The sequence below is a fragment of the Pseudonaja textilis genome, chromosome 1, assembly GCF_049901715.1.
Source record: "Pseudonaja textilis isolate UNSWEBS1 chromosome 1, rPseTex1.2, whole genome shotgun sequence".
Lineage (NCBI taxonomy): Eukaryota > Metazoa > Chordata > Lepidosauria > Squamata > Elapidae > Pseudonaja > Pseudonaja textilis.
This window is the reverse complement of record NC_141990.1, coordinates 99,169,914-99,196,218: the sequence shown is the minus strand read 5'-3', so window position 1 is coordinate 99,196,218 and position 26,305 is coordinate 99,169,914. Positions and strand designations below refer to the sequence as shown.

Below are 26,305 nucleotides of genomic sequence, written 5' to 3'. Positions count from 1 at the left end.
TATGTATTGTTTGCTTGAATTTAAATCACTTGTATTAATCTATTTAAATTAGGAACATAAAATCTGCGTTTTACTGAGTCAAGCCACTGGTATAGTCCCTACTTATTTGATAAGTGTATTCATATAATACCTATGGTAAACTTAACCATGGGGCTTTCAGGGGAAAAATATTTTTCTTCACTATGTTCACATTTTTTTCTTTTCTATTACCTATTCTCTTTTTCTTTTCTGGACCTTTTCCTTGTCCTTATATTTTCCTTATTTTCTTTTCTATTATCAGAAATAAATTTAAAAAGATAACCTTAACCACAATATATTCAATTAGCCCAATTTCCTATGTTTACATAGCTTGTTGAACTATAAACAAACAGCATGGACTGAGTTCATAGGCTAAAATGTGTGATTAATGTGTGACTCAATGTTTAAGCCAGCTAGCTAAAACTTTCTTTGGTTTCAGAAAGAAACCTTTCTTAACTTTTGTTAGGGAAGCTAGGGTTGAGCTAGGACCCTAATTGCTGTTTTTGTATACATGGTAACTGGTAGTTAACTGAATTATGATTACTAATAGTTTAGTTAACAGTTTAGTTTGCCACACTGATAATATACTGAATGATAAACTACAGTACATTGGCTGAGTTTGGACAGCATTGAATCCAAACTAGCAACATTTAATTTGTTCTGTAAACCCAGCTTCTCTATCCCAAGCATGTGCTTTATCACTGAGTGTTAAGATCCAAAATTTTTACACAAGTTAAAACCACAACCTTGGAAACAACAAAAGGCACTGAATTATTAGTTCTAATTTATTGTAAGGGTTTTTGAGTAAACACCAGTTGAAAAAAAAAGTATGGTAATGCATAAAGATACTGCTGCATGGCAATCACATGCTTTGTGCAATTTTTAGATCTACAAGATCTGGTCTTCAAGAATCCAAGTATCACTAGAATAATAGCAGATAAGACATTTATATTAATACAGGTCAGAACTGTTACTGCAAAGAGTGTCTGTGGAGATTCTCAATCATCCAGGTCATGGTTGTCCCAAACATGCTTATCAAAGGCAATTGGACTTTCTTGGGTTTTTTCCTTGAAAGTTTAATTTTTTAATCCAAGAAACTTCTTCAGTTGTCGCCTAATGGTGGGGAATGGAAGGATTTATATTCCTTCTAAAGATGCTAAGAATGACTGCTAAGGAATATTAATTTCCATTCCCCACCATTCAGCCAGAACTGAAGAAGCTTCTTGGATCAGAAGCGAAATGTTTTCAAGAAAAAACCCAAGAAAATCCAGTTGACTTTGGTAAGCATCTTTAGGTTACTGGAAGGAGTTTTAATAGTGGCCACAAAGCACTTTGGAACCAGAGAAAGGATTTGTTAAACACAGGCACAATAGGAACATTTTACTTCTGTTTCAGGTAAAGGGAACCTTTTAAAACACATACGCTCTCATTACAGTATCAGTATATCTGGCCTTAAATATTGTGGAATTGCTCCTCTCGCTTCCTTAGAAATCATACCTTTCAGCATTCAAGGCAAAAGTCTCATTCTGTTGCAATTTGGACCTTGTAATAACATCAGAACAACTGGATGAAAAGCACTAGCCTTTGTCATGCTTTCAAGAACAATCATTCAACATAATGACCAGAATCTACTGTATATAGCTTCTTCTGCAAATCTGTCTACTGCATTTATTTCAGTCTGCGAAAGGTTATATTTATATCTGAAAGTAAACAAAATCGTTTTTTCTGTGATAAGGCAACTATAAGTGGTTAATTTTTGGCTTGTTGCGATACAGCTTTGCTTCTTTTAAAACCCAGGTATTCAGTTGAGCTTCATTAATGTGGACATGTGATAAATTACAGTAATTATCTTTCTCCTTCAACAATCTGCCTCTTTTCTGTTGCACAGCTACGAATTGTTTCTCCCTTTGAACTTTGCTGCAGTTAGAATTAGCAGTCATTGGGGTTCCTGCCCTGCTAACGCAAGATAAGAGAGGCTGGGTTTTTAACAAGAGTCCTTTTAAATTAAGTAGCTTTTGGACTAAGCACCTTTGTTTATCTCATTTCACACGTAGTAATAGGTCTTGCCTTTCTCATTTAAATTGTGTTAAGCAAAGCCTAAAGATGGAATAACTGGAGTGTTTTTCTTTTTTAACTAGTACATGCTTTTCTCCTGGGCTTACCATTATTCTAGGGATATATTTTTTTTTGCAGAACCACAAAGGAAGGAGATTGCATAACATTAATCCTTTTCCCCCCACCACCACCACCCCTGCCTTGTGCTACCCTGCTACTGACTCTTAAGAGTGAAAAATATCTGTTTTGGCCCTACAATATTAGAAATGAGCATTCGTTGGTTCAGTACCTCGGCGGTTCTGAGATGAATACTGTCAAGTATAAGTATCTTTCCAAAAGTTTACTCTCCTCTCCATCTTAAGGTGAAATATAAAGGTTCAGAGACATGTTGTGAACACCCTTCCTTGATGTACAATTATGAACACTTGTGCACTGTAGAATTTGAACCAGGTTGTGTTTTTTTTTTTAACTTTCCAGTTTCCAATTGTCGTAAGGAAGCTCTGCAGTGTTGTTTAGGAACTTACAATAATTGTCAAAATGATGAGAACAGTAGTAATTGAGAGAAAAGAGCTGGGTGGGGTGAGTGTTCCCAACACTGGGGGAACAGACCTCCCAGAAGCTCATTAGAGGTGCTATACACTTCAAGGAGAGAAGTGTAGCCTGCTGGGATTTCATATACAATGCATCAATATACAAAGTCATCAATAAATCAGATTTTTGGACACAACAGTTGTAAGAACAGATCTAGAACTAACTCAGTCTGTTGTAAAGGTATAGGTATGTAAAAGGTACGTGGTAGTACCTTTTATACAGGCATGGCCAAATGTATCATTAAATATAAGGAAACAGGCAGAAAGACATTGGCTCGCGTAATCTTAGCTGGCGTATAACCTTTCTGAAAGCAGCAAGGCACCTATTTCATTTTATTTTCAACGGAATTGGCTTTGCAGAATTCCTGATAAACCTTTCTCATGTTACTGGTACTTTATAGTCTAACTGACAAATCCTATGAATTGATGTCCTTACATTCTGGGTATTCCTCAGATTGGTGCCTTCTGCTTGATGGAAGGTATAATCTAACATATGAGATGAATACTGGCCAGGTTAGGGAAACGTAAAACAAATCGCAAACAAATAGAGAGGCTTAGTCCCAAATAATGGTACTTTTGAGTGAGGAGATAGAAATAACAGTGTTCTGACTGAGTGACAAGAAGACAGTAGGCACCACTAGGCACCTGTGAGAAAGTTGTAAGTTCTCCTGCTGCTGAATGACTAGGAGGTCCTAGCAGGTACTGATAATACACCACTGTATTGGCCATGTTAGTGCTGATGGCTACCTTAATTCTTCCAAAAATCTACTGAAGTTTCTTGCTGCCTACCTGTTCTTCCAAACAACAACTTGAATCAAGCTTCTTGCTGTTCTCCATGTCACCTTAGCAGATATTCCCTAGCTCATTCATAGTTTGCTATTGTTGACAAAGAGATGTTAAATCATTATTATAAGCAGTAGTATCTGTGATCAGGGAGAACCTGTGATAGGTATTCATTTTGAGAACAGCCATATGGGAAATGTAGTACATGGCCTTGCTCTAAGACAGAGCAAGAGAAAAAATATTCTTAATTATGTTGTGGATTATCTGCAAACTATGTTTAAAAAGATAAGTCAATTGCCTAACTAAATGGCATCCTTGAAGATCATGACTATGTTTACCCACAATAAAAACATTAAACTCTCATGTTTTCCTTACCACAAAAATGACAGTCCATATGAAACGTAACTCATTTATCGTGTACATGAAACAGGATTGGAATATTGTTTTACAATATATGTTCATCTGTCTGACAACAAAATGAGCTGTGAGCCAACAAGAGTATCCTATTTTTTTAACTGTACATATTCAACCTCATTCTAGTATTTGCTTGCTTTGCTGCAGACTTGGAATGTTGCTCAGGACAGAAGAAAAGCAACATGCGTGAAATACATTTTTTCCATTTGCAGATTGTTGAAATGCAGTAAATGTGCCTAATCAGCATCAGAAAGAGACATTCAGAAGGAAAGGGCACCCCAAGACAAATTCTATTTGTGGTGGGAAGGGGAGAAGGTGCACATGCCGTTCATCACTCAGAAGAGCCAGGAAAACTCTGGCCACCAGCCAAGAGAATCATACCCCATTTAGTCCATGTGTGCTTCAGATGTGGGCTCCTAATGGAACAACCTGGAGAGTGGGCAGAGGTCCTATTGGAGGCGCGATATACTCCTCTTCTCTCAGCAACCGCAACAGAATGTTCTTTTTATTCCGAGGCCAATGGTAGATGTGAGTATTCTGAAGCCAGGTAGGTACGTGTTCCTGTGGAGAAGGAAAAGTCAAAAAGAGAGAGAAGAATATAGATAGGAAAGAAGAAAGAAAAAGCAATACATAGTCCCTCCTGATTCTTGATAGCAGCTTTTGAAACATACTCATCATTAGAGTTACAGACTCCACATCTGAAATGAATTCCTCAGTCTTCCTCATATGTTTTTGCCAACAAACTAAGCAATTAGTTAAGATGTAGGTTTCTTTTTTAAACAATTTCAGTAATTCCTTGTGAAATCATTTGTATGAAGCATTTTTCCAGCATATTTATTGCTTCTTACATCATTCAGCTTTATTGTCCTACAAATCTGCATTCCATAGTTATAATGTTGAGGTATAGTAGAGTCATATAGCTTCCCTATAGCTCTGATAGCAAAGCTTCAGGAGAACCTTGACTAACCTACACGAGATTGTGGTAGTTAGTTTTCCTATGCTGATTAAGGAGAATTTAGAAACAATGGTTCCTACATTTTCTTGTATGTGATATTATAAGGGGAGTAGGAGGGCTTATTTTGTTATTTTCCTAATGTACAGATTTTTAGATACAACAGCCTATTTGAATATGATTATGAGTTCATGCTAAGTTATAACCAAACAAGCATTCATGTTGTAAGAAAGGAGAAGTCACAAAGGAAGAATGCAACATCTGGAATCCCTCCCCCCTAAAAAAAAAGCTTTTAAAAATGTTCAAAGTTAAAGAGAAAATAATCAGTATATCAGCTTCTCAAGAAGGTAACAAAATGTTAGCATGTAACAAAGAAAAGGCAAAACTAGTCAATTCCCATTTTGGCTATTTTAAAATCAATATGGGAGTATGTATTTCACTAAGCAGTTGTGAAGAGGAGAATCAAAGGGCATGTTTGGTTTCAACAATGTTTCTCTATCTCCAGGGTCAGATGAATATCATCCTAGGATACTGAAAGATTTGCTGATGGTCTAATAGACTGTTTATAAAATGTTGAGAAATTTGAGATAATGGGTAAAGTACCAAACGAATTGAGAAAAATGTTTGAAAATAATGCTGAAATTACGGAAGTCAACATGGATTTGTTAACTAATTTCCAAATCACTTGAACTAAAAGTTTACTTCATTGTGCATTAGTCAGACCCACCAGGGCAAAAAGTCCTGGGCATCGGACTTTTAATCTGGATTCTTCTTAGATTAACTACGAGGGATTCAGAAATACCAATGAAGTAGCCCAGGAAACTAGAAACGTAATCTGAACAAAAGTTATCACAAAGAAGAAGGCCAAGACTTGTTCATTACCATCACAGACAGCAGGACAAGTAATAATTTAAAATTATAAGAATGCAAGAGTAGTTTCACAGAAGAATTAATTACATAGAAGTCTCTGCATCATTAGATGGATATTGGATAGCCACATGTCACCAATGCTTTAAATTTGAATTATTTCCAATTCTGTAGTTCTACAAAATGAGATTCTGGCCTACACAGTTTGAGAACATAGTTGGTGTGTAAGAATCTGCATATTCCGCAGAACAGATTTGGGGTACAGATTGAGAGTAGAGGTATAGTTTTAGAAAATAGCTTATATCCAGTAGAAATCATGGAAAATACAGATCTGAGCTTAGTTCATTCTTTTATCACATAAAACTATCTAACAAAATTTATTTTAGCCACATGATGTTCTTCAAGCTGAATGAGAAAGATTTAAGGAGGTAAAAATGGATGATTCAAGTGATTTAGTTATTGTTGGATTATGCCTATCCCATTTTATCTCTAGATAAAACAGAAAAGGTACTAAAAATAGAATCCTTATTTAAAAAATATTTTGTCCATTAATAAGCTTGATATAAATTATATTTCTGTTTTAAGAGTATTGTGAAACATTTCTCTAAATTGTTACATCAAATGCCAACAGGATGTTTACTTCAGATTCCCAAATGTTTGTTTTTAAATACTATATATCTAATTTAAATTTTCATCAAACACCAACATGGAATTATTCTGCCTTTGTCTATTACCTTTTTTGCATTGGGGAAGAGCACAGGGATGAATCTAAAGTTCATGCTTCCTTGCTGTATAAATTCAATTTGCATCTGAAAAAAATACAAAAGAATAAACATTTGTCAATATTTATTTCAGATATATGTATTTTGATTTCTAATGTTTTATGTACAATGGCCTTCAGCTATAAACAGACTCATGTCTCTACAGGAGCACACTGACACAATCAGACAGGTTTCTGTATGTTTTTCTTGGATTATGCATATAAATCGATGGTGAAAGTAGATTGTGATCCAATGTTAGATACAATATATAAGTGCCCTGATCTGAGCAACACTGGTTTTCATTCTAGATTTTTTGGGAAGTAGGGGAGCCTGGTGTACCAATAAAGGGGAATATTTATAGCTTAGGGTTGAAAGGAGGGAGCCTTGGTGCTGTCTGAGCTTAGTTGTTTTCTTGCAGATTTTCCACTACCCAAACTAGGTAACATCATCAGTGCGCTGATGATATTACCTAGTTTGGGTAATGAAACATCTGCAAGAAAACATCCAAGCTCAGAGAGCACCAAGGAGCCTAGGTGTTAATTGCCCTCCTTATCATTGAGCAACAGATAAGCATGTGCAAGACACATATGCTGTTCTGTGAGGCCTGTTGCTGTGTATTTTTGTTGGAAGGCCCTTGCCTTGTATTTATACACCTGTTGAATGCTACTACAGAATATGCAACAAAGATGTGTTTGTGCTTTCAAAAGAAATAAAATGTGCACACTGTATATGTTTTACCACGAAAGTTTCATGTAACTGATGGACAATTGAAAGCAGAATTTTGCCCAGATCCTTTTTCAATATGACACAGGAACTAAATTTGATAGATCAATGGAGGAGAATAAATTTGGGGGGAAAAGAATTCACGTTCTACTCTAACCCACACAAATTGTGGTCTAGATTAGACATGGCGTGGATGAACGCAGAACTAGGAAACCAACTAGACTCGATAGAGATTATGACAAATGTATGTGCTGATCATAACCCATTAAAAATAACTTGGAAAGGAAGGAAAAGGAAGAGTAGAAGGTGGATACTTAATCCCCAAATTTTAAAAGAGAAAGATTTTGTAGAGAAAATTAAGAAAGAAATGGAACTTTTTTTTTAAGGAAAATACAGTGGAGCAAACATCATTACAGAATTTATGGGATACAGCAAGGGCAGTCTTGAGGGGGCTGGTAACAGCATATACAGCGAAAAGGAATAAGGAAAGATGGCAAAATCAGAATAAATTACAGGAGGAGATTAAAGACCTAGAAAATAGATTACCAAAAAACAAACAAACCACAAGATGAAAAATTGAGGAGAGATGATTCTTACTAGGCATAAATTGAACTTTATAAATCAGGAAGAGAGAATTAAAGAGGTGAAAAGGCAAAACAGATTTTTTTCGAACGTGCAAATAAACCAAGGAGGTGGTTAGCCCATAAATTAAGATTAGAAAGAGAAAGAACGTTGATACAAGAATTTGAGGAGGAGGATGGAAAATTAGAATATCAAATGAGAAAAAGAAAATAGTACAAAAATATTTTGAACAACTATATAGGGAGAATAGAATAAACCCTGAGAATATAGAACAATATTTGAAAAGGAAAGGTCTCCCAGAAATTAGAGAGGAACAGAAAGAGATATTAAATAAAGAAATAACAGTGATGGAATTGAAAAGGGCGGTTGAAAGGCAGAAAGATAATAAGACGCCAGGGCCGGATGGTCTTCCAGCGGAATTGTACAAATGTATTTATGAATGTCTTGAACCAGTGATGTTAGATGTGTACAATGAGGTATTAGACTTTGCTAAATTACCCAATTCATGGAGAGAAGTGAATACCTCACTAATTCCTAAAGAAAATTTAGATCACAAACAGATTAAAAATTATAGACCAATCTCACTCCTGAACGCAGACTATAAAATATTCGGAACAATAATGTCAGAAAGACTAAAAATGATATTACATGAACTTACTCATATTGACCAGAACGGTTTTCTACCTTCTAGACAGATAAGGAACAATATAAGGATAGTATTAAATGTATTAAAATACTATGAGGCCCACCCAGGAAAGCAGGCAGCGTTGATTTTCTTGGATGTTCAGAAGGCTTTCGACAATCTCAGCTGGCAGTTCTTGATCCAACAGATCGAAAATATGGGATTTAGATCTAAATTTAATCAAATGATTGGCACAATTTATTTGAACCAAAAAGCTAGGTAATTATAAATGGGGAGATTACTGAAAACTTTAAGAGTATGAAAGGTGTTAGGCAGGGATGTCCAATGTCGCCTCTGCTTTTTATCTTGACCATCGAAGAGCTTTTAAATCAGATTAGACAAAGAAAGGAGATAATTGGACTGAAGAGCAAAAAAGAAGAATATAAAGTACAGGCGTTTGCAGACGACTTAGTGTTTTTTGTGGAACATCCAATGGAGTCAGGGACCTATCTAATCCAAGAATTAGAAGAATATGGGGAGGTAGCAGGACTAAAAATTAATAAAGATAAAACAAAAGTAATAACCAAAAACTTGATAGAAAGTCAAAAAAAAAAGAAAAAACAATTGGAAAGGAAATTGGGACTACAAAATGTCAAAAAACTTAAGTATCTAGGAATTTGGTTAACAGGAAGATGCTCTTCCATAAAACAGGATAATTATATGAAATTACTTTCACAGATAAAGATCTGGCCAATTGGGGAAAATTACAACGATCACTATTAGGCCGAATAGCGGCCATAAAAATGAACATACTACCGAAACTATTATACTATTTTCAAACAATACCTATAAAATTGGATAAGAATTTTTTTCAGGAATTAGATAGGATGGTAATGAAATTTATATGGATGGGGAAAAAAGCACGAATAAAATTGAAAATGTTACAAGATAGTAGAACCAGAGGCAGCCTTGGACTCCCAAAATGGGAAACATATTATCAAGCAGCAATTTTACTATGGGTTAAGGCGTGGATAAACTTAAAAAAATAAAAGAATTTTGGTGGTAGAAGGTCATGACCTCCAAGTTGGGTGGCAGGCCTTTCTATGGGATAAAAAGAATAAGATCCACTCCTATTTCCATAGACATTTGATAAGGGACTCACTTTTACAAACATGGGAGAAAATAAAAAAAAAGCATTATTTGAAAAGACCAAACTGGATCTTACCTATGGAAGCTATATTATATCCAAATACAAGGGACACTTAAAAAAAAAAAGATTAGATATAAAGAATTGGTAGATGAACAGGGGGAATTAAAAACACTAGATAAACTGAAAGAACAAGGGATAATCTGTTGCAGTTCATTCAATCTGATCAGAGGAAACCCTAGAGAGAATCCTCACACGTGTTATCAAGCTGAGTCGCTGTGGCGATGGAGAAGCTGTAGGAGACAAAGATCAAATGCGCAGAGAAAGAGAACACAGTAGCTCAGGGGTGGATATACAAGTGTAGCTAGAAACATTCCACAAAATACAATTCTGTTTGTATTTTTGTCTGCCATCAGTGGTCTCCAGTTGTGTGTGTGTGTATGAGTGTGTGTGTGTATGAGTGTGTGTGTGTGTGTGTGTGTGTGGCAGTTCATTGTGTTACACATGTTCAGTGCAGGCATAAGATATGTTCATATCATAGTCATCTGTGGCAAGGCACAATGATGTCGAGATGCAAATGTCATCACTTGCCTCCCTTGCTCCCAATGGGTAGCCATAGATCACACGGCAGAGATTTGAACAAAGTATGACAGGATTTCAATAGGCTGCAAAGCCACACATAAATTCAACTGCATTTACAGAACATGGAGTTGCTGTGCCCTAAGAAGCACCGTAAAAAGGCAAAGTTTTAAATACGAACAAAGCAGGGCTTAACCACAGTACAAACGCCAATTATTTGGCAGAAGAAGAAGCTGAAGACTTCTTTTTGAAATGGCAAGCACGTGTCCTCACTCACCATCCTGTGGATGTACTTAGTATGTAAACCATGTTCATCTTTGTCCAGCTGGGATTCAGCCCCTTCAACATCCTGTTTGTATTTTGGACTGATTGCTATGATTATCATTACTGTCCTCTGTCAGAAAGAGAAACACTTCTATGAAATCATAAAATGCAGTACAGTTGGGCAAAAACAGCTGGGAAATCTGCCAGCTGGGGTTTTACGTGATCTGATGTTCCCTAGAAGCATAAGGCAAGCCAGTTCCTTTTGGCAGTGAAATGGTATAGTATACATTGCAATTCCTCATACCAGATTTCCCGGATCTCCCATGAAGCACAGTTTAATTTAACAGGGAGATAAAATATTTTTCAGCATTGGCCGTGCTGAATCACAAAACTCACCAACTCAGCCTATTGGACATAATTCTGCAGACTGTACAAACCACACACACACGAGAATGCATATTTATAATATTGATTCTCACAGCTTGGAATAGCTAAGAAGCTGTGGAAGAAATTAAACACCTCTTATTTTCAAGAGAAGCCCCAAAATTTAAAACTTCTTTTTAGGAGGTAGATTTAAAAACAAACAAGCCATAATCACAAAGATTCTCGTTTCATAAAGGAGAATTCATACACTGTACTAATTCACACTGATTCATATACACTGTATTAATTCACACTGTGGCTTTAAAAAAAAAAAGATTTTGTATCCTATCTGAAACCAGAAGGAACGCCACAATTTATAGCAGGACTAGTGGACAAACTTTTCTGCTTGGTAGAGTATGCTCTAAGGGACATGGTGGCTCAAGGGCTAAGACGCTGAGCTTGTCAATCAGAAAGGTCGACAATTTGGCGATTCAAATCCCTAGCACAGCGTAATGGAGTGAGCTCCCATTACTTGTCCCAGCTTCTGCCAACCTAGCAGTTCGAAAGCATGTAAAAATGCAAGTAGAAAAATAGGAATCATTTTGGTGGGAAGGTAACAGCGTTCCGTGCACCTTCGGTTTAGTCATGACGGCCACATGACCACAGAGACATCTTCGGACAGCGCTGGCTCTTCGGCTTTGTAACAGAGATGAGCACCGCCCCCTAGAGCCTGAAACAACTAGCACCTATGTGCAAGGGGAACCTTTACTTTTACCTAGAGTATGCTCTTATTATATTATCATCTTCAGTTGGCTGAGGGGTAAAAGAGACAGTAATGCAAAAAGGGGATGAAGCCAAAATTATCAGTGTGTTCTTTGGGGAGTATCTGTGTCACTTTTGTAGGTATATGAAGCTTATTGGAAGTGTAGCACATGCTTCCTTTAGTTTATCACTGAACACTGGCAGGATATTGATTTGGAGGACTTACCAGTCACCATGGCATGCACATTGTTGGAGCATAGGTACAAAGCTTTGGAAACTGCCTTTTATCTACAGTTCATTATTTCCTTATCTAGTCTTACATGAGTACTAAGCCAACATATGCAAACTTATATGTCCAGCAGGCTGTTTCTTGCAGAACCTAGGTTCACATAATGAATTAAGCAAAAGTTTAATCTTATTTTGTAAACTGAACCCCAATTTCCTGGGTTTACATGGCACACCCATATATAAAACTATGAGTTAGTTTAGTTCAATAGGTAAATCAAGTTCTCTTGGCAACTCTCTGCTGCTCATATGTTTCATTGAATCCAATCCAAAATATACAGCATAGCTAATTGATGTGCTTGATGTTTTTGTTCTCTCTCTCTCTCTCTCTCTCTCTCTCTCTCTCACACACACACACACACACACACACACACACACACACATTCCTGTACATAACACAGACAAGATGAATAGCTCATTACTCAGAGAAAGATTCCTCAAAATGATCAGCAAAGGAATGTTGCTGATAAAAAGAGAGCCAGGCTTTCTCTTCTCAGTTGCATCCATTTTAAATTTGAGGAAAGGGGAGGGAGACAGAGCAGGAAAAATATTAATAATTAAGCCACGTGCAGAGGAGAGAAAAGATTCCTATTTTAGCTCGCTGTGTCTTAGGAAGCAACCTTAGGTATACCATGCAGGAAAAAAGTACAAGGTTTACATTTTATCTTTACTTACATCACTTAGATAACGTTCCATCCACTTGATAATATCAATTCCTCGGACGGTGTCTTCAAATATGTCGATCTGTTAAAAAGTAAAAATATTAATATGATTTCTTTAGTTCTGACTGCTCTCTTTGACCTTAATTCAACATTGGCATCCTTTCCAAACAGTTTGATTTAAAAAGCTTTCAATGCAAATATACCTAGACCAACAATACTGTCCATTAAAAAAAAAAATCACTACTATGTTTAGTACAGCTTGGTAAAAATGTTACAGTTCATTTCACAGTGGAGAAATTGGCTGAATTAACTAGATGAATCCTGGAAAAAAAAACCCACTTGCATGATAAGGCCTTGCCCACTTTGCACCTGTGCCATCCCCATGGTGACCTCATCTGCCCCAAAGGTTACACTCGCATGTCAAACCACAGTGCTCAAATTCATACAACACATTTTGCCAAAATGATGAGTGTTGTGTTAAAATACTGCATACTGTTTCGACCCAACCAGGATCTTTATGAGTCTCAGCAAATGGATCTCCTTTGGTCATGGACAGAAAAGGAAGCTCTTGTTAAGAGTAAGCCAAATTTCTTGCGTCCATGGATTGCAAAATGCCAGGCCAACTTCCACCATTACACATCATGAATTCTACAATATTTAATGTATGTTATAAACTATATAATATTTAGGTAGACAGGCACATTCAAAACAAACAATACCACTTTGAATTTAGAGCTGCCTCTGTTCAGATATTCTCACGTTTTTTCTTTGTGAATATTGTGAACCCAGAATAAAGTACTTACTGCAGTCTGAAATCCATTTACAAATAAAAAGTTCACAAATTTCATAACCTCCACAGCTGCGTCCACGGAATAGGTTATAAACACTTTACCTAGTATAGAGAAGTATAATTATCAATAAATAAAACAGGTGTGCTTTGAAACAAAGTAGTTATGAATTCCAAAGAATTCACAAAGGCAGCCTACTCTGAGTAGCTGCAAGATGATATGCTGCAGAACAGGTGGCAGGTGTGGCCAAGAGGCCTTTTAAACAAGTACCAGAACATCTAGTGCATAAATTTTATCCTTCCTGGACCAGGAGATTCTCCAAACAGCTGGTAATGCCTTGGCCACCTCACAAGTGGACTATTGCAATACATTCTACACAGGGTTGACCTTGAAGACTACTTAGAACAGGGATCGCCAACCTTTTGGATTTCAGGGACCACCAAACTGATACTTTTAAATCCCGCGGACTGCTAACATGAATTTTGACTGACAGTGGCTTGCTGACGTTGGTGGGAAAGTCGGTCCCATATTCCAGAGCTGCAGTAGTCACAAGACTGGTCATCCCAGAGCAGCTGCTCCTCTACCCGGGTGCACCGGCCTGACATGGACTGGAGGAGCTGTTCCGGGATGACCAAAGGCCAGTCTTGTGATTACTGCAGCTTTGGAATATGGGACCGATATTCCCGCCAACGTCAGCAAGCCACCCCCGGGGCGGATTTCCCTCCCCCACCGTTGGTCTTACCTTCCAGTTCCAGCTCACATGGCTCTACTCAAGGTAAGGTTTGCAGTTAGGTGAAGGGTGGGGGCCAGCGGGTGGGCAAGCCATGTGGGTGGTGCAGCCTTGTGTTCCTGCGCAGCCTGGATTAATTGGTTTGGGGGGAACATTTTTCTCCGGACCACCAAAATTTTCTCATGGACCACCAGTGGTCCCTGGACCACTGGTTGGCGACCACTGACTTAGAAAGTGCAGCTGGCCTAGCATGCAGTGGTGCAGACAGCCATGGGCAGACTGCATTATGCCATTGTGACCCATGAGTTTTATGGCTTACCCATTGGCTTCTGGGTGCAATTCATGGTGCTGGTTAATCTCTCAGAACTGATGCTGTTCAGGAAGTATTAAAACCTAGCTGTTCTGCCAAGTTTGGGGGAAGGTGGATGGTTGAGCCTATTGCATGAGGGAGGGGAGTGTTTATACCTTTGTCCTCTTGCAGCTTATCGTTTGCTTTTTGTACTGTTCTTGCTTTTTAACTGTAGACTGCCAAAATCATCACAAATCAGGTGCCGCTAAATTGTATATATGCAAGTATAAACATTGAACTACAAGGTGACACACCTAGTCTCAACAGGGACCTTTGGATTTTAGTCATCAGGCAAGTCTGCAAGAGCAGAGCTCCCCAACCTTTCTGGCTTTGTGGACCGGTGGGGGTGGGGAGAGAATGGTTCCAACTGAGTGGGGGGCAAACTGCTCACTACTTACCCACCAATTCCAGAGCCCAGTTCCAAATGGCTCAAGGCCCAGTAGTGGGCCGTGGCCTAGGGGTTCAGGGCCCCTGTGTAAGAGTAAAGACATCCCTAAAAGTCAAACCTCAAATTGTTTACAGCTGTAGAAGTCAAAACAAAACCTGTGGTGATGAAATTAATCCAGGCAAATGCAGACGAAATATTGACCTCTTTCCTCAGCAGATACAAGGCACTGTGCACACTAAACTACAAGAAACATTGTTAAAGCTTCCACTCTCACACTTATCTGATAACAAATGAGCCTGAACCTTAGCAAGTGAAGTATCAGAACTTGCCACTGACCAATACAACTTACCTTTTAAGGAGTTCGTTTTTGTGTCCACAAGTATCCATACTGGCTGTATAGATAAGCCCAAAATTTAATGACTATTCAGTGTATTGAATACATTTGCCAACTATAGGTAGTCATTGATTTACAACAGTTCATTTATTGACCATTCAAGTTACGACGACATTAAAAACAATGACTTACGATTGTTTTTCACACTTACGACCATTGCTTTATCTCCATGGTCATGTGATCAAAATTCAGATACTTGGCAACTGATTCATATTTATGACAGTTGCAGTGTCCTGGCATCATGTAATCTCGTTTTGCAACTTCTGACAAGCAAAGTCAATGAGGAATTCAGATTCACTTAACAACTGTGTTACTACCTTAACATCTGCAGTGATTCACTTAACAACTGTGGCAAGTCAAGTAGTAAAATGGAACAAAACTCATTTAACAACTGTCTCATGTAGCAACAAAAATTTTGGGCTCTGGTGGTCCCTCTCTAGGAAGAAACTCTACTTGGGCCTCTGTTTACAGAAGAAGACGCAACAAGATAAAATCTTCAAAATTTTTGTTTTCCTTCAGCTTTTTAAAACTTTGTCCCTGCTTGTGTTTTTAATCCTGTTCTTTGAGTGTTTTTCTTTTCATTTTGCAAACTTAAAGAGACACTCAGAGTTAATAGGCTAGCTATATAAATAAGATTTATAAGAATGTCTTTCACATTTTTTGCTAATATAACTCTAGAAATCCCTCAATCAGCAGAAGAACTCAATAATGCAAAAATGGCATGTGATACATGTTAGGGAGGTGATGATCTTTACTTATTATACACAAAACTAACAAACAAGAAACAGCAGAAGCTTACGTAGCTCTTCAGGCAAGTTGCTGGTCCTTAGTGTCCCTCTGGCTGCAGAGTTATTCAAGGGTCTTGGGATAGGCCCAGGGGTGGACATGCTGTCAGACTGAGCCATGGAATTGAAAGGAAATCTCTCTACGCCCTCATGGGCACCGTATATTTTGAATGGTGTGTTATTCTCAAGGATCTGCTTCTGAAACGGGTCACTAAGAAGAGGGGGAAAAAAAAACCCCACTGTAAATTCTGAAAATGTTCAAAGCTCATGACTCTGAATGCACGTTTGGTGTTCTTTCTTAATAATAAAAGCATAAAGATTCTCTGTGTTCAGAGAAAGCTGGGGGAAACTGCATTTATAGGCCAAGGAAGATTAAAGATCGCCCCCAAAAGCTTCTTTTGTTTTAAAATGCAAAAAAAAATAATAATGAACTAAGCTTTCTCCTCTTTGCTGAAACAGAATTGGGGCAGACTTGATTTAAACCAGTCTGCCACCATTTGTAATTGGGGCCTGACAGGACTGAAGATGCTCAATGACAGTGCAATCCTGCAAGCAGAAGTCCTAATTAGTTCAATATAATTTGTTGCTCAACATGAAGATTGGAGGAACTCGTATCAATACTTCTTGAAGTATATACTTTCTGTGTGCCAAATGTATCCAAGCTCTTGAAATGACCATCAGGATTTTAAAAGAAGTCTGCCACTAGCATTTTTACTTTTTTTTGATTTCAATTATTTCTTTTCTTTTGTTTATTATCTTAAAAATCAAAAGAAATCCTGAAGCATTTGATAGGAATCTTGAGATCTCCTCTTCCTGTGGGATAAAACCAGTTCTGTGATTTCGATCAATCCTGAAGACAGGGTGACTGTAGTTGCCAATCCTTTGTAAAGAGGAAATTGTAAATCAAAGGGGGATATCAAACCTCCATTAACGCTTAGAGCAGGAAACACATGTATGTTAGTCACTATCTGCACTGGAGAAGCAGTAAAATACAATACGTGGGCACGCAGACATACATCCTTACTATGCAAGATGAACAGTCTATGTGGAAGGACAATGTTTACAATCTCATTCCAAACTGGCCTTCAAATTAGTTTCATGGGAGATGACAAGATGGTATGTGTAATCCTACATTACTAGAAACTCCACCCAATTTTAATTCCAAATCCTCCCACACTCTGGTTGTTATGACTGGTTGACTTATACCATAATTTAGTGAGTCTTCATAATTTAGTTACTAGATAGAATCTAGCTCTGGGTGAATAATCCAAAGAGGCAGGAGAAGAGAAAGCACTACATCTAGAAAACCTAGAAGCTAACAGGAAGAAAGACATGAAATTACTGAACCTGGAACAGAAACAAAGTACTTAGGAATTATTTTGTTTCCCTGCCAGAAATCAGAGGCCTGTGAGAAGCAGCAGAGATTCATACCAACAAGGCAATTTAGCTGGGGAAGACCACTCAATTTGCCTCAGTGAAATTACAAGGAGGTTTTAAATTACATTAGGCTTATGTACATGTTGTAGATGACCTCACAGCAATAAATTACTATGCTCTTGAGGTGAGAAGCTTAAGAGAAAGAGGAAAAAAAAGATTTGCAGTTTCACTCAGAACCTTTAGATCACAGGTGTCAAACTTGCGGCATTATGTTGCCCTCACATGATGTTACGCGGTGTTTTTTCCCCTTCGCAGAGCTAGGGTGGGCATGGCCTGCACATGATGCATCCGGCCCATGGGCCACCAGCTTGACACACTAAAGTAATTTCTTCACTAATGATTTAACCGTGTCTTCAAAAATTATCCAATCAAAAGTTGTGTCAAAGTAACAGCAATGAGAGTCTTTATATCTGATCAATCATGGCCAAATGATGCTGTAAATCACTAGCAATGAAATGGCCAAATCCACTTTCCTTCATTATTGTCAATTCATTTGTAATTTTGCCCATTTCTAGTGTTCTCTTTTACTAAGTCAGTGGCTCAGTAAATTTAAGCTTGTCTGAATCTGAAACCGCCATTCTTCATTCAATTTGGAACAAATTTAGTGGTGATATTCTACCAGTTCGGCAGCCGGTAATGCCGATGAGCAACGGAAACTGAGCCGTTTCTCTCTGCCTCTCTGCTCTTGGGCCCACCCGCCCTGCCCGGGCTCCCATACTAACCGTTATGTCCTGCTTTTGAAGCGCAGTTGCTTTGTGCGGAATAGAAGATTGCTGCGCGGCAGCTGCTGAAGCGTCAGGGAGAGTGCAGGATTGCAGGTGAGTCAAAACACCTCTCTGCCTGCACAAACTGCGCATTTGGCATGCACTTGTGCACAAAGTGTGTGCGCGCGTGCAAAGCACACCCATCAAGCCATGCCCACCGAACTGGTGGTAAAATAGTTTGAAACGCATCACTGAACAAATAATGACTAAGTTAGGCAGTAGTTTTAAATTCTGGTTCACAGTAACTAGAAATAGAACCTATTTGTATATACTTAGGTACACACTCAGGTAGCCTGATTATAGGAGCAAATGAGATGGCAGGTGAAATGGCAATATATGTGCTGATATTATCCAGGCAAAGATTAGCATACTGCTCATACACACACGATGCTAAAATAATCATCATTAGCTTTGCCTGAAAAAAATGAAATAAACTCCAAGGTTGGAAAAAAACTTACTGAAATCTCTGAAGTCCTTCGGAAGAGCTTTCCCCCCGAGGCAGCCTTTCTTCATTACACTTGGGTCCATGGGGACTAGAATAATGTGGGATTATTTGCTGAGCAGGGCGAGTGACTCTTACACAAGGGCCAGGAAGAGGAAGTTGCACTTGAGGTGAACGTGCAAAATGTTGATACGGGGTTTGTCCATCTAAGCATAACAGAAAAGAAAAATTCAGGCCATTGTATAAGTGAGACTCCTTTCCATGAAGGTAAATAGATGGTACAGGCAGTCCTTGACTTACAACAGTTCGTTCAGTGACCGTTTAAAGTTACAACAGCACTAAAAAAAAAAAGACTTATGACCATTTTTCACACATACGATTGTTGTGGCATCCCGATGGCCATGTGATCAAAATTCATATGCTTGGCAACTGGCTCATATTTATGATGCATCCTGGGGTCAAATGATCACCTTCTGCAACCTTCTGACAAGCAAAATCAACGTGAAAGCCAGATTCACTTAACAGCCATGTTACTAATGTAATAACTGCAGTGATTCACTTAACAAATGTGATAAGAAAGGACGCAAAAAGGGGCAACATTCCCTTAAAAAGATCTCACTTAGCAACAGAAATGTTGGGCTCATTTGTGGTCCTAAGTCAAAAATGACCCGTATGATGGCATGATCAAATTGGATGCATTCCTTGCACCAAGACATGGTTTTATTTATTCACATTTTATTGAATAAACCCCATATGCAACTCGCTAAGGCTGCACATGGTTCAAAAGCAATTTGGAAGAAGTGATGGGGATTCCTGCAAGCACAGCATCCCTGTGCTATTCATTACATTATGCATGGCATTGAATATAGTAATGTCACACATTAAGATTATTTTCTTAATTGTAGCTTATTGAATAATCTGGGTTGGCTGGAATCACTTGATTAAGGCTGCATAATGAATTCACACAATATATGAAACCAAACCCCATAAACTACAACATCAGAGTTTAGTATGACACAAACCCTGCCAATAAGGACAATCATTTTACAAAAATACAGTAAATAAATGCCCATCAGAGGAAACACCATTTATGACTAATGAGCTTACATGGATTCTGGCAGTACATATTCTGATTGTAGCATCTTGGGCGCCACTGAGCTTGTGGTGAAATATAAAGATGGGGCATCTGTGGAAATAAAGGGTATGACTGAGAATCCATCTGGGGATATTCTCTGGACATCAGAGGTTTTGGAAGGTCTTGTAGGCTCAGAACAGAAGTAAAGGACAAGGGAAGCTCAGGTTGTCCAATGCCCAGAGCATCCTGAGGCTGAGAATCATATCCTGCATCTTCTGTCCTTAGGTCTACTGGCACCCTATTATCGTGCTGCCAGTTGGGCTTTAAGTTTTCCTGATTTTCACCAAACGAATGCTGGGATATTTCAGAGGAACTTCTTTGCAAATTACTAGAACTGTGCCCGATGTCAGGAGAATCAGCTGACGATTGAGACCTCAAGAGCTGGTTTGTTTTGTGTTGGGGCAAATGATTCCATTCTGAAAGGTCTGTTGAGTTGCTGGATGGGCCAGGAAACTGCCCACTTGTAGAATCATAGGTGTCTTGTGGAAGACTATGGCCATAAGTTTCTAGTATGCCATTATTATAATTGATATGATCAGGATGCTTATAGAATCCTAGTTGCCCATTCATCGAATGAGATGTTTGAGGTGGATAAGATCCCATAGGCATTAAGTTATTTATATCTTCTGCAGAAGGGTTCGGAGCCTCTTTCAGTGAATGTTCTGGAAACGGAGACCAGTCAGTAGTTTCATCCACTTCAACTGGCATACTTCGACCCATTGTAGCGCCTAAAGTGGAGGGGGGGAATAGTATTAAAAATTCTATTATTTACTCTAGATAAAAGTACTTTGTAATGAACTCAGATGTGCTCCTAGCAATAAAATGGCAACTCTGAGAAATGGAAGCAACACATCTAGAAGACAAGGTAAAGTTGGGATTGGCTGAATTGTATTACATAATTGGAAATCTTATGGAAATACTTTAAAGAGATGACTGACTAGGCCAACACCTACCTAGATGCCTGAAAAAAATTACATTGGCATAGTTAGAGCTTTGATTGCTCCCTTCACCACAGTTCTTTTTGCTTTCCACCCAATCCTTAGGGCCTAGTCGATCAGTGGAGGGAACTGAGCTGGCAAAATCTTCCCCCAAAGTTTGTGAGAAACTGAAATTTTCTAATGCATTTGATATAATTCATCTGGTTCAAGACTAGACAACCATGTTCTGTTTTATCGGCAGTGGTTCAGTCTGAATAAAAGGCTTTGCAAAATGGCAGTACAAAACACTAACCTTGTAAGGATGTCATTCTGTAGGAAATCTAGGGAAGTAAGTACCAAGTACAAATGGTAGCTAAGGAGGGGAAAAGGAGAAAATACAAATCACAGCAGAAATAAACAATCATGATCATCATTCACAGAGCAGATAAGAAAAATATTTATTTCCATACATAATTTCTAATTCTAATTCTAATTTCCACTCATTGAAATGGCTGAAAGAGGAAATATGGGATCCCATTTAATCAATGCTTGTTTTATGACCTTATTGCTTTTGATTAATTGTATCATGCTCTGAGCATGCTCTGATGTAGCTTGTGTGATATTCAAATAAACGAGTAATCAACCAATTTTAAAACACTTTTCTTCACCTTAAGAGTTCTTCAGATGTTTGGGAACCACAACAGGAAGAGGAAGGAATGTGGGGTATGTTCCCTGCCTTAACTTACCTATAAAGAAATAAAGACAGGGTAAGAATACTATACATAAGTTTCAGTCAACTCATTTTCAATCAACAGAATGCTTTTGTATTTATGTCATGGAGACATTAAAAAAACATACTGAGTTGTTCTTTTGGTAGGCATGGACAGCAATATAGGGCATTGCAGGCCAAAGCAACTAGACACAGGGACGGTTTTTTCCTTTGTGCCATCATTCTGCTGAACACCTAATTCTCACAGTGCTGTCTAATGTCTCAGTATATTTACTCATGTAGCATGGCTGTATTATTATTTATCCTTATCTTTTTTACTCCCCCTTATTGGTATTATTATTACGATTATCATTATTCTGTTGCTTGCATGCACATTGAGAGCTTCTGCACCGGAGACAAATTCTTTGTGTGTCTAATCACACTTTGTCAAATACAGTATTCAATTCAATTGTATCTAAACTTGGTGATGAATATTTTAGGCATACATCACAACAAGTTCCCAACTTCAAAATTGCACATGCATTTTTTTGTATCAGAATCAATAAACCTCTGTAGCAGAGGTATCAAACTTGATTTCATTGCAGGCTGGATCAGGGTTGTGTTTGATCTGGGGGGCAGGCAGAATGGGCATGGCTGGGATAGGTGTGGCCAGCTCAACATACTTATGTCAGAGGCACCTGTGGTGACCAAGTGCTAAGGCAGGGCTTCCCTCAGACCCTCTCTCACTCTCATTATAATCCCCTTCCTTCCTTCCTTCCTTCCTTCCTTCCTTCCTTCCTTCCTTCCTTCCTTCCTTCCTTCCTTCCTTCCTTCCTTCCTTCTTCTTTCCTTCTTTTTCTTTGTCTTTCCTCTTTCCCTTTCTCCTTTCCCGTCTCTTCTTGGATGCTCAAATGCAAAAGGGGAAACATTTCTCCTTTTGTTTTTAATTTGTTTGGCTATCCCTCTGTCAGCAAAAATGGAGCTCAGGCCCCAGTTTCAGCTGTGACAGCCTCCTGCATCTCTCTGTCAGTGAAAATGGACCTGAGGGGGAAGAGGGGGCTCCATTTTCACTGGCAGAGCTGCAGGAGACCATCACGGCTGATAACAGGGCAGGTCCTTTGCTGCTTCCAGAGTGGCCCTGTGGACTAGATCTAAGCAACCCCTGGGCCGGATTCGGCCTTAAATTTGACACCCCTGGCTCAATAGTACCGGTATCATAAAAATCAATGAGGTATACATTTCGAGATGCTATAGAAGCTGCTACTTTCAATCTTCTAAATATGAAAAAAAAAGCAACTGCACGATCCCTGATTTACACAGGACTGTATTCTGACTAGAGAATTCTGGGAATTGAAGTCTGCACATCTAAAGTTGCCAAGGTTGAGAAAGACTGCACTAGACCAACTAGTTCCTTTTCCCCACTCATTCCCACCAGACAGAAAGTGCCATTACTGAAGGAAGGAAAATATCAGGCTTAGGTTCCTAATAAATGGAGTGTTAGTTTCTCCATTCTGACCTGTGCAGCTCTCTGGTCCAAAAATCAATGCATTTCATTTGAGGAAGCACATGTTCTTCATGGTTAATTTTCTTGCCAAGTTTGGAAGAATAACAATGAGCTCCAGGAGAGCTGACTTCAAGTATTTCTTCAAACCTTGCTCCAGTTGCATAAAGGGAAAAATTCAATAATGAACTGAAACAAATCCAAATTAATTTTTTTAAACTTTTTGCAGAAGAAAAACAGCTGAGAATGATTTTAAGACAGCAAGAGTTCTATACATTTTAATACCAGTCACTTCCACAATTCCAGAAAAAGATTTAAAATGTATTTATTTCTACAGAATAAGGGTCCCTCCTCAAGGAAACTTCATAAGAAATAAGCTGAATCAGAAAACTATTCTGAGCCTCTGAAGTATCAGGCTAAGACTCATCCTGATCTAAACAGTTTCCGGCATTTTAAAAAATATAAAGGAAAAAAAACAACTTTCTCTGTATCGTATTGCCACTTTCTCATTTCTACTCCTTTAGTCATCTTATAATTTAACTCCTACAAAATTAAACAGAAATGAAGAATACAATAGACAAACATCTATCAAGTCCACAGATATCTAGTGTTGAAATATAATCCAAAAAGTAGGGCTTACATCTATATGGACTGTAAAAGTGTCACATCTGAGCAAGGAAGCATTTTTTTTCCTGTATTATTTAAGAATACTTTAATTTCATTTCTCCTTTCCTTGTCTAGAATTATCCAACTCAAGAATCTTTCTGTAGACAATCCTGAAGCCTTCCACAAATGGAGAGGCAGAAATCTCACCCCCCCCCCCCCTTTATAAGCAAAAAGACCCAGCTGTGGAATCTATGCATCCTGCCACTGCCCTGTCAGTATGACTGAAGGCAGATGAAACTCCAGGGATGGGGGTGGGGTGGGGGGGAACTGTTTTCGTTTGGCTCAGATACCAGCCCACAGCAGCATTTAAATGATTGCTGGATAATGAATCCAATCAGGCTGTCAAGTGGGAAAGGGGAGAGGAATCAAATAAGATAATTTGTTTGGATAATTTGCCCTGAACGAGTCCATATTAAGTTTTAATTCATATCCAATCATGGCCAGCATTTTGGAAGGAAGAAGTGAGAGAGAGAGAAAAAAAAACAGAATCCCTTCTGCTCCAACTATTTGTGCATTTCTTAAGACAATTTGAACCTCATTGAAATCTCTGTACTTTCCCTTTTAAAGGCATGCGTCAGCCTTTGAAATCTCCAAAGAACAAGGCTGAGTATAAACTCCCTCTGTTTTTGATTAAATCTTTTCTGACAGTAGAGAAGAAGAATGTGGAGTAACACATGGCAAGCTAGGTAGATTCCAGCTTCAAAGGCCATGCTGTTAGTTGAAAGAAACAGCTAGGATATAGGAAACAGGGAGTGGGGGGTAGACCGTAGGGCCATCCTGAGCATGTAACAGCATACTAGTTGAGAAATGCAATTTGGTTTACAGGCTTTTTCAACAAAAGCATTCTTCCTAAATTAGGATATGAAAAGAGGCCCACAGCCTAATGGACACTCCCTTTTCCCTAATTCTAATTTCAACTCTTGTACTATCAATTTGGGATTTTTCACATAAGTAGATGATCATTCATTAAGAGAAAAGGAGTGAGATACAGAATTGCCTTAAAGTGGTGCCAACCACAGCATGACTGATGAGAAACAGTGCTGGAAAATTCATACTGAGGCACCACCACTAAGAAGGCCCTGCTCCTGATATCCATCAATATAGGGACTCCTCTATATTTAGAGACACATGTAATAGGGAGAGACCACTGAGGCTTAACTTCCTTTTTCATTTTAAGTGGTAAAAGAACGTACTAACAGAAAACCTGGCACACCTCACTAAAACAGGCAGTTCATTGTTTTCTGTTCCGGTAATATATGTAGGCATCCAGCATTTTCTTGGGAGTTGGATGATCTTAACAAATCCAACAAATAAATGAATCTTAACTGTGATATGTTTACATTTTCAAAATGTCACCAGCCTCTCAAGGAGGTATTTTGCAAGTTCATCTTTGAGTAATATTTTGGCAACAAACCAGAGAAGACACCTCTACGCCTATCCTTAAGGAGGGTTATTTCGTACATTAAAAACAGCTTGACATATTGATCCCCTGGTACAAGAGAAGCAGGTTGGGGACAGAGCCTCCTAAAGAAAATCTATCCAGGGGCCACTAAGAGTTTGACCCTGGCTTAGGGCTTAATGGCACATAATCAATCAAGCTTATACAACTCCCGGCCAAGTCCTACAGAAGAATCTACAAGAGGCAAACCCATTGTAGCTGGGCCTCCCAGACATTTTTCGGTTGACAACACAGATTTATTGGCAACAGAATCCCGACATCTGCGTTTTCAAAGTGCTCTCATGGCCTGAGATAATTCATGGCGGAGCCCAAGGTCTCACTGACTCCCAACGAGCTTGCTGCGGGAGTAAATCAGCAGCCAGGAAGGGAAACTTGGGCCCCAGCCGAGAAAAACAAGAGCAGCAGAGAAAACAGTGGGCCGACAGCGACAGCCAAATAGGTAAAGGAGGGGAGCTTTTAACAACTCACCTTTTAGACCCCAAAGGAGATCAGCGGGGCAGGGCAGACCACCCGGCCGCCTGGTCTCGTCCGTCCTCCTCTTCTCCCCCAGGTTGTCCCTCCCTGAGGTTTTCCTGGCTCCTTTTCTCCTCCTTTGCTCTGTCAGGTAAGTTGCCGAACAGGCTCCGCACCAGGAAATAGATGTGTGTGTGTGTGTGTATGCAAATCGCGGGGAGGGTGGGGGGGAAGGCAGAGTCGGACTCCTCGTTTTGAAAAAGTCAGAGAGCCGTCAATCAGGGGAGAGGAAGTGCGCCTGATAACGCCCGAGAGAGGGAGCGTTTGACTAGAGAGGGTGGCTCAGGCAGCGAGGCTGGGCCCCTTTGGCTTTCGAGCTGGAAAGGGGAACGAGAGCGGGGGCGTCCAGGTTTCATGTCGGCAATTATTGACACGTGCGTCTCCTGCCTTGAACTTGAGAAACAGAGCGGGAAAAGTTCGCCGGGTGCCCGTTTAAGCCCTCTGCTGTGCGACTTTAACGACCGACATGAGACTTTTCCATCCGGGATCTGACAGAGATTACAATTATTTCCTGTATTCTTACTCATATTTATACTTATTATCTTGTAAGCGATTGACAAATAAATAAAAATAAAATAGATTAAAAAAATAAATAAGGGGCGTGCATAAGTGTGCAATCGTGCCTACCGTCCCTGTCCTATTGTCCCCATTTCTTCGTACTTATTTCCTGTATTCTTACTCATGCTTACACTTATGCCTATTGTTTTGTAAGCGATTGGCAAATCAAATAAAAAATCGGTAATAGGCATTGGTGGGCACTTTTGGCAACGTTGCAGTCTGTCGTCATGGGGGAAAATGCCATCAAATGCCAGAGGTCCAAAGGATTATTATTTTTTTGCGGTATATACGACCTCATAACTGTATAAATTACAAAAATCTGCAGCACTTGGGCAATTTAT

At 38.9% G+C, this 26,305-nt stretch overlaps 1 protein-coding gene and 1 long non-coding RNA gene across 6 annotated transcripts in view; one reads left to right on the top strand and one right to left on the bottom strand.

Annotated features, from left to right (window-relative positions):
- Positions 1 to 3,841: 3,841 nt before the first annotated feature.
- TRAF3IP2 (TRAF3 interacting protein 2) lies at positions 3,842 to 25,734 on the bottom strand. 5 transcript variants are annotated; one of them, XM_026726593.2, is made up of 11 exons: positions 25,362 to 25,685; positions 22,784 to 22,957; positions 20,872 to 20,931; positions 19,614 to 20,369; positions 18,523 to 18,712; positions 15,878 to 16,074; positions 13,233 to 13,321; positions 12,443 to 12,511; positions 10,371 to 10,487; positions 6,414 to 6,488; positions 3,842 to 4,421 (listed from the first exon to the last, which is right to left on the bottom strand). In XM_026726593.2, exons 3-11 carry the CDS (start codon positions 20,885 to 20,887, stop codon positions 4,263 to 4,265), a joined length of 1,668 nt encoding a protein of 555 aa, XP_026582378.2. In that variant the 5' UTR covers positions 20,888 to 20,931; positions 22,784 to 22,957; positions 25,362 to 25,685; the 3' UTR covers positions 3,842 to 4,262. The 5 variants fall into 5 exon arrangements, with proteins under 5 accessions (XP_026582378.2, XP_026582382.2, XP_087769109.1 ...); XM_026726597.2 differs by lacking the exon at positions 22,784 to 22,957 and adding an exon at positions 21,227 to 21,304 and having other exon boundaries at positions 25,362 to 25,513; XM_087912983.1 differs by having other exon boundaries at positions 22,784 to 22,918; positions 25,362 to 25,455.
- Positions 24,891 to 26,305, top strand: part of LOC113455320 (uncharacterized) — a 42,823-nt gene continuing 41,408 nt past the window's right edge. Inside the window, exon 1 of the long non-coding RNA XR_015739596.1 lies at positions 24,891 to 25,332. This is a non-coding gene — a long non-coding RNA (uncharacterized LOC113455320). The remainder of the gene's footprint in view (positions 25,333 to 26,305) is intronic.

What these genes read in the sequence shown, in the direction of transcription:
- TRAF3IP2 (XM_026726598.2), bottom strand. An exon ending in CAACTTGCCTGAAGAGCTAC is followed by an intron (nt 13,322 to 15,877) that starts GTAAGCTTCTGC and finishes TCTCTATACTAG; the next exon opens with GTAAAGTGTTTATAACCTAT. An exon ending in TGGAACGTTATCTAAGTGAT is followed by an intron (nt 10,488 to 12,442) that starts GTAAGTAAAGAT and finishes TCTTTCTGACAG; the next exon opens with AGGACAGTAATGATAATCAT.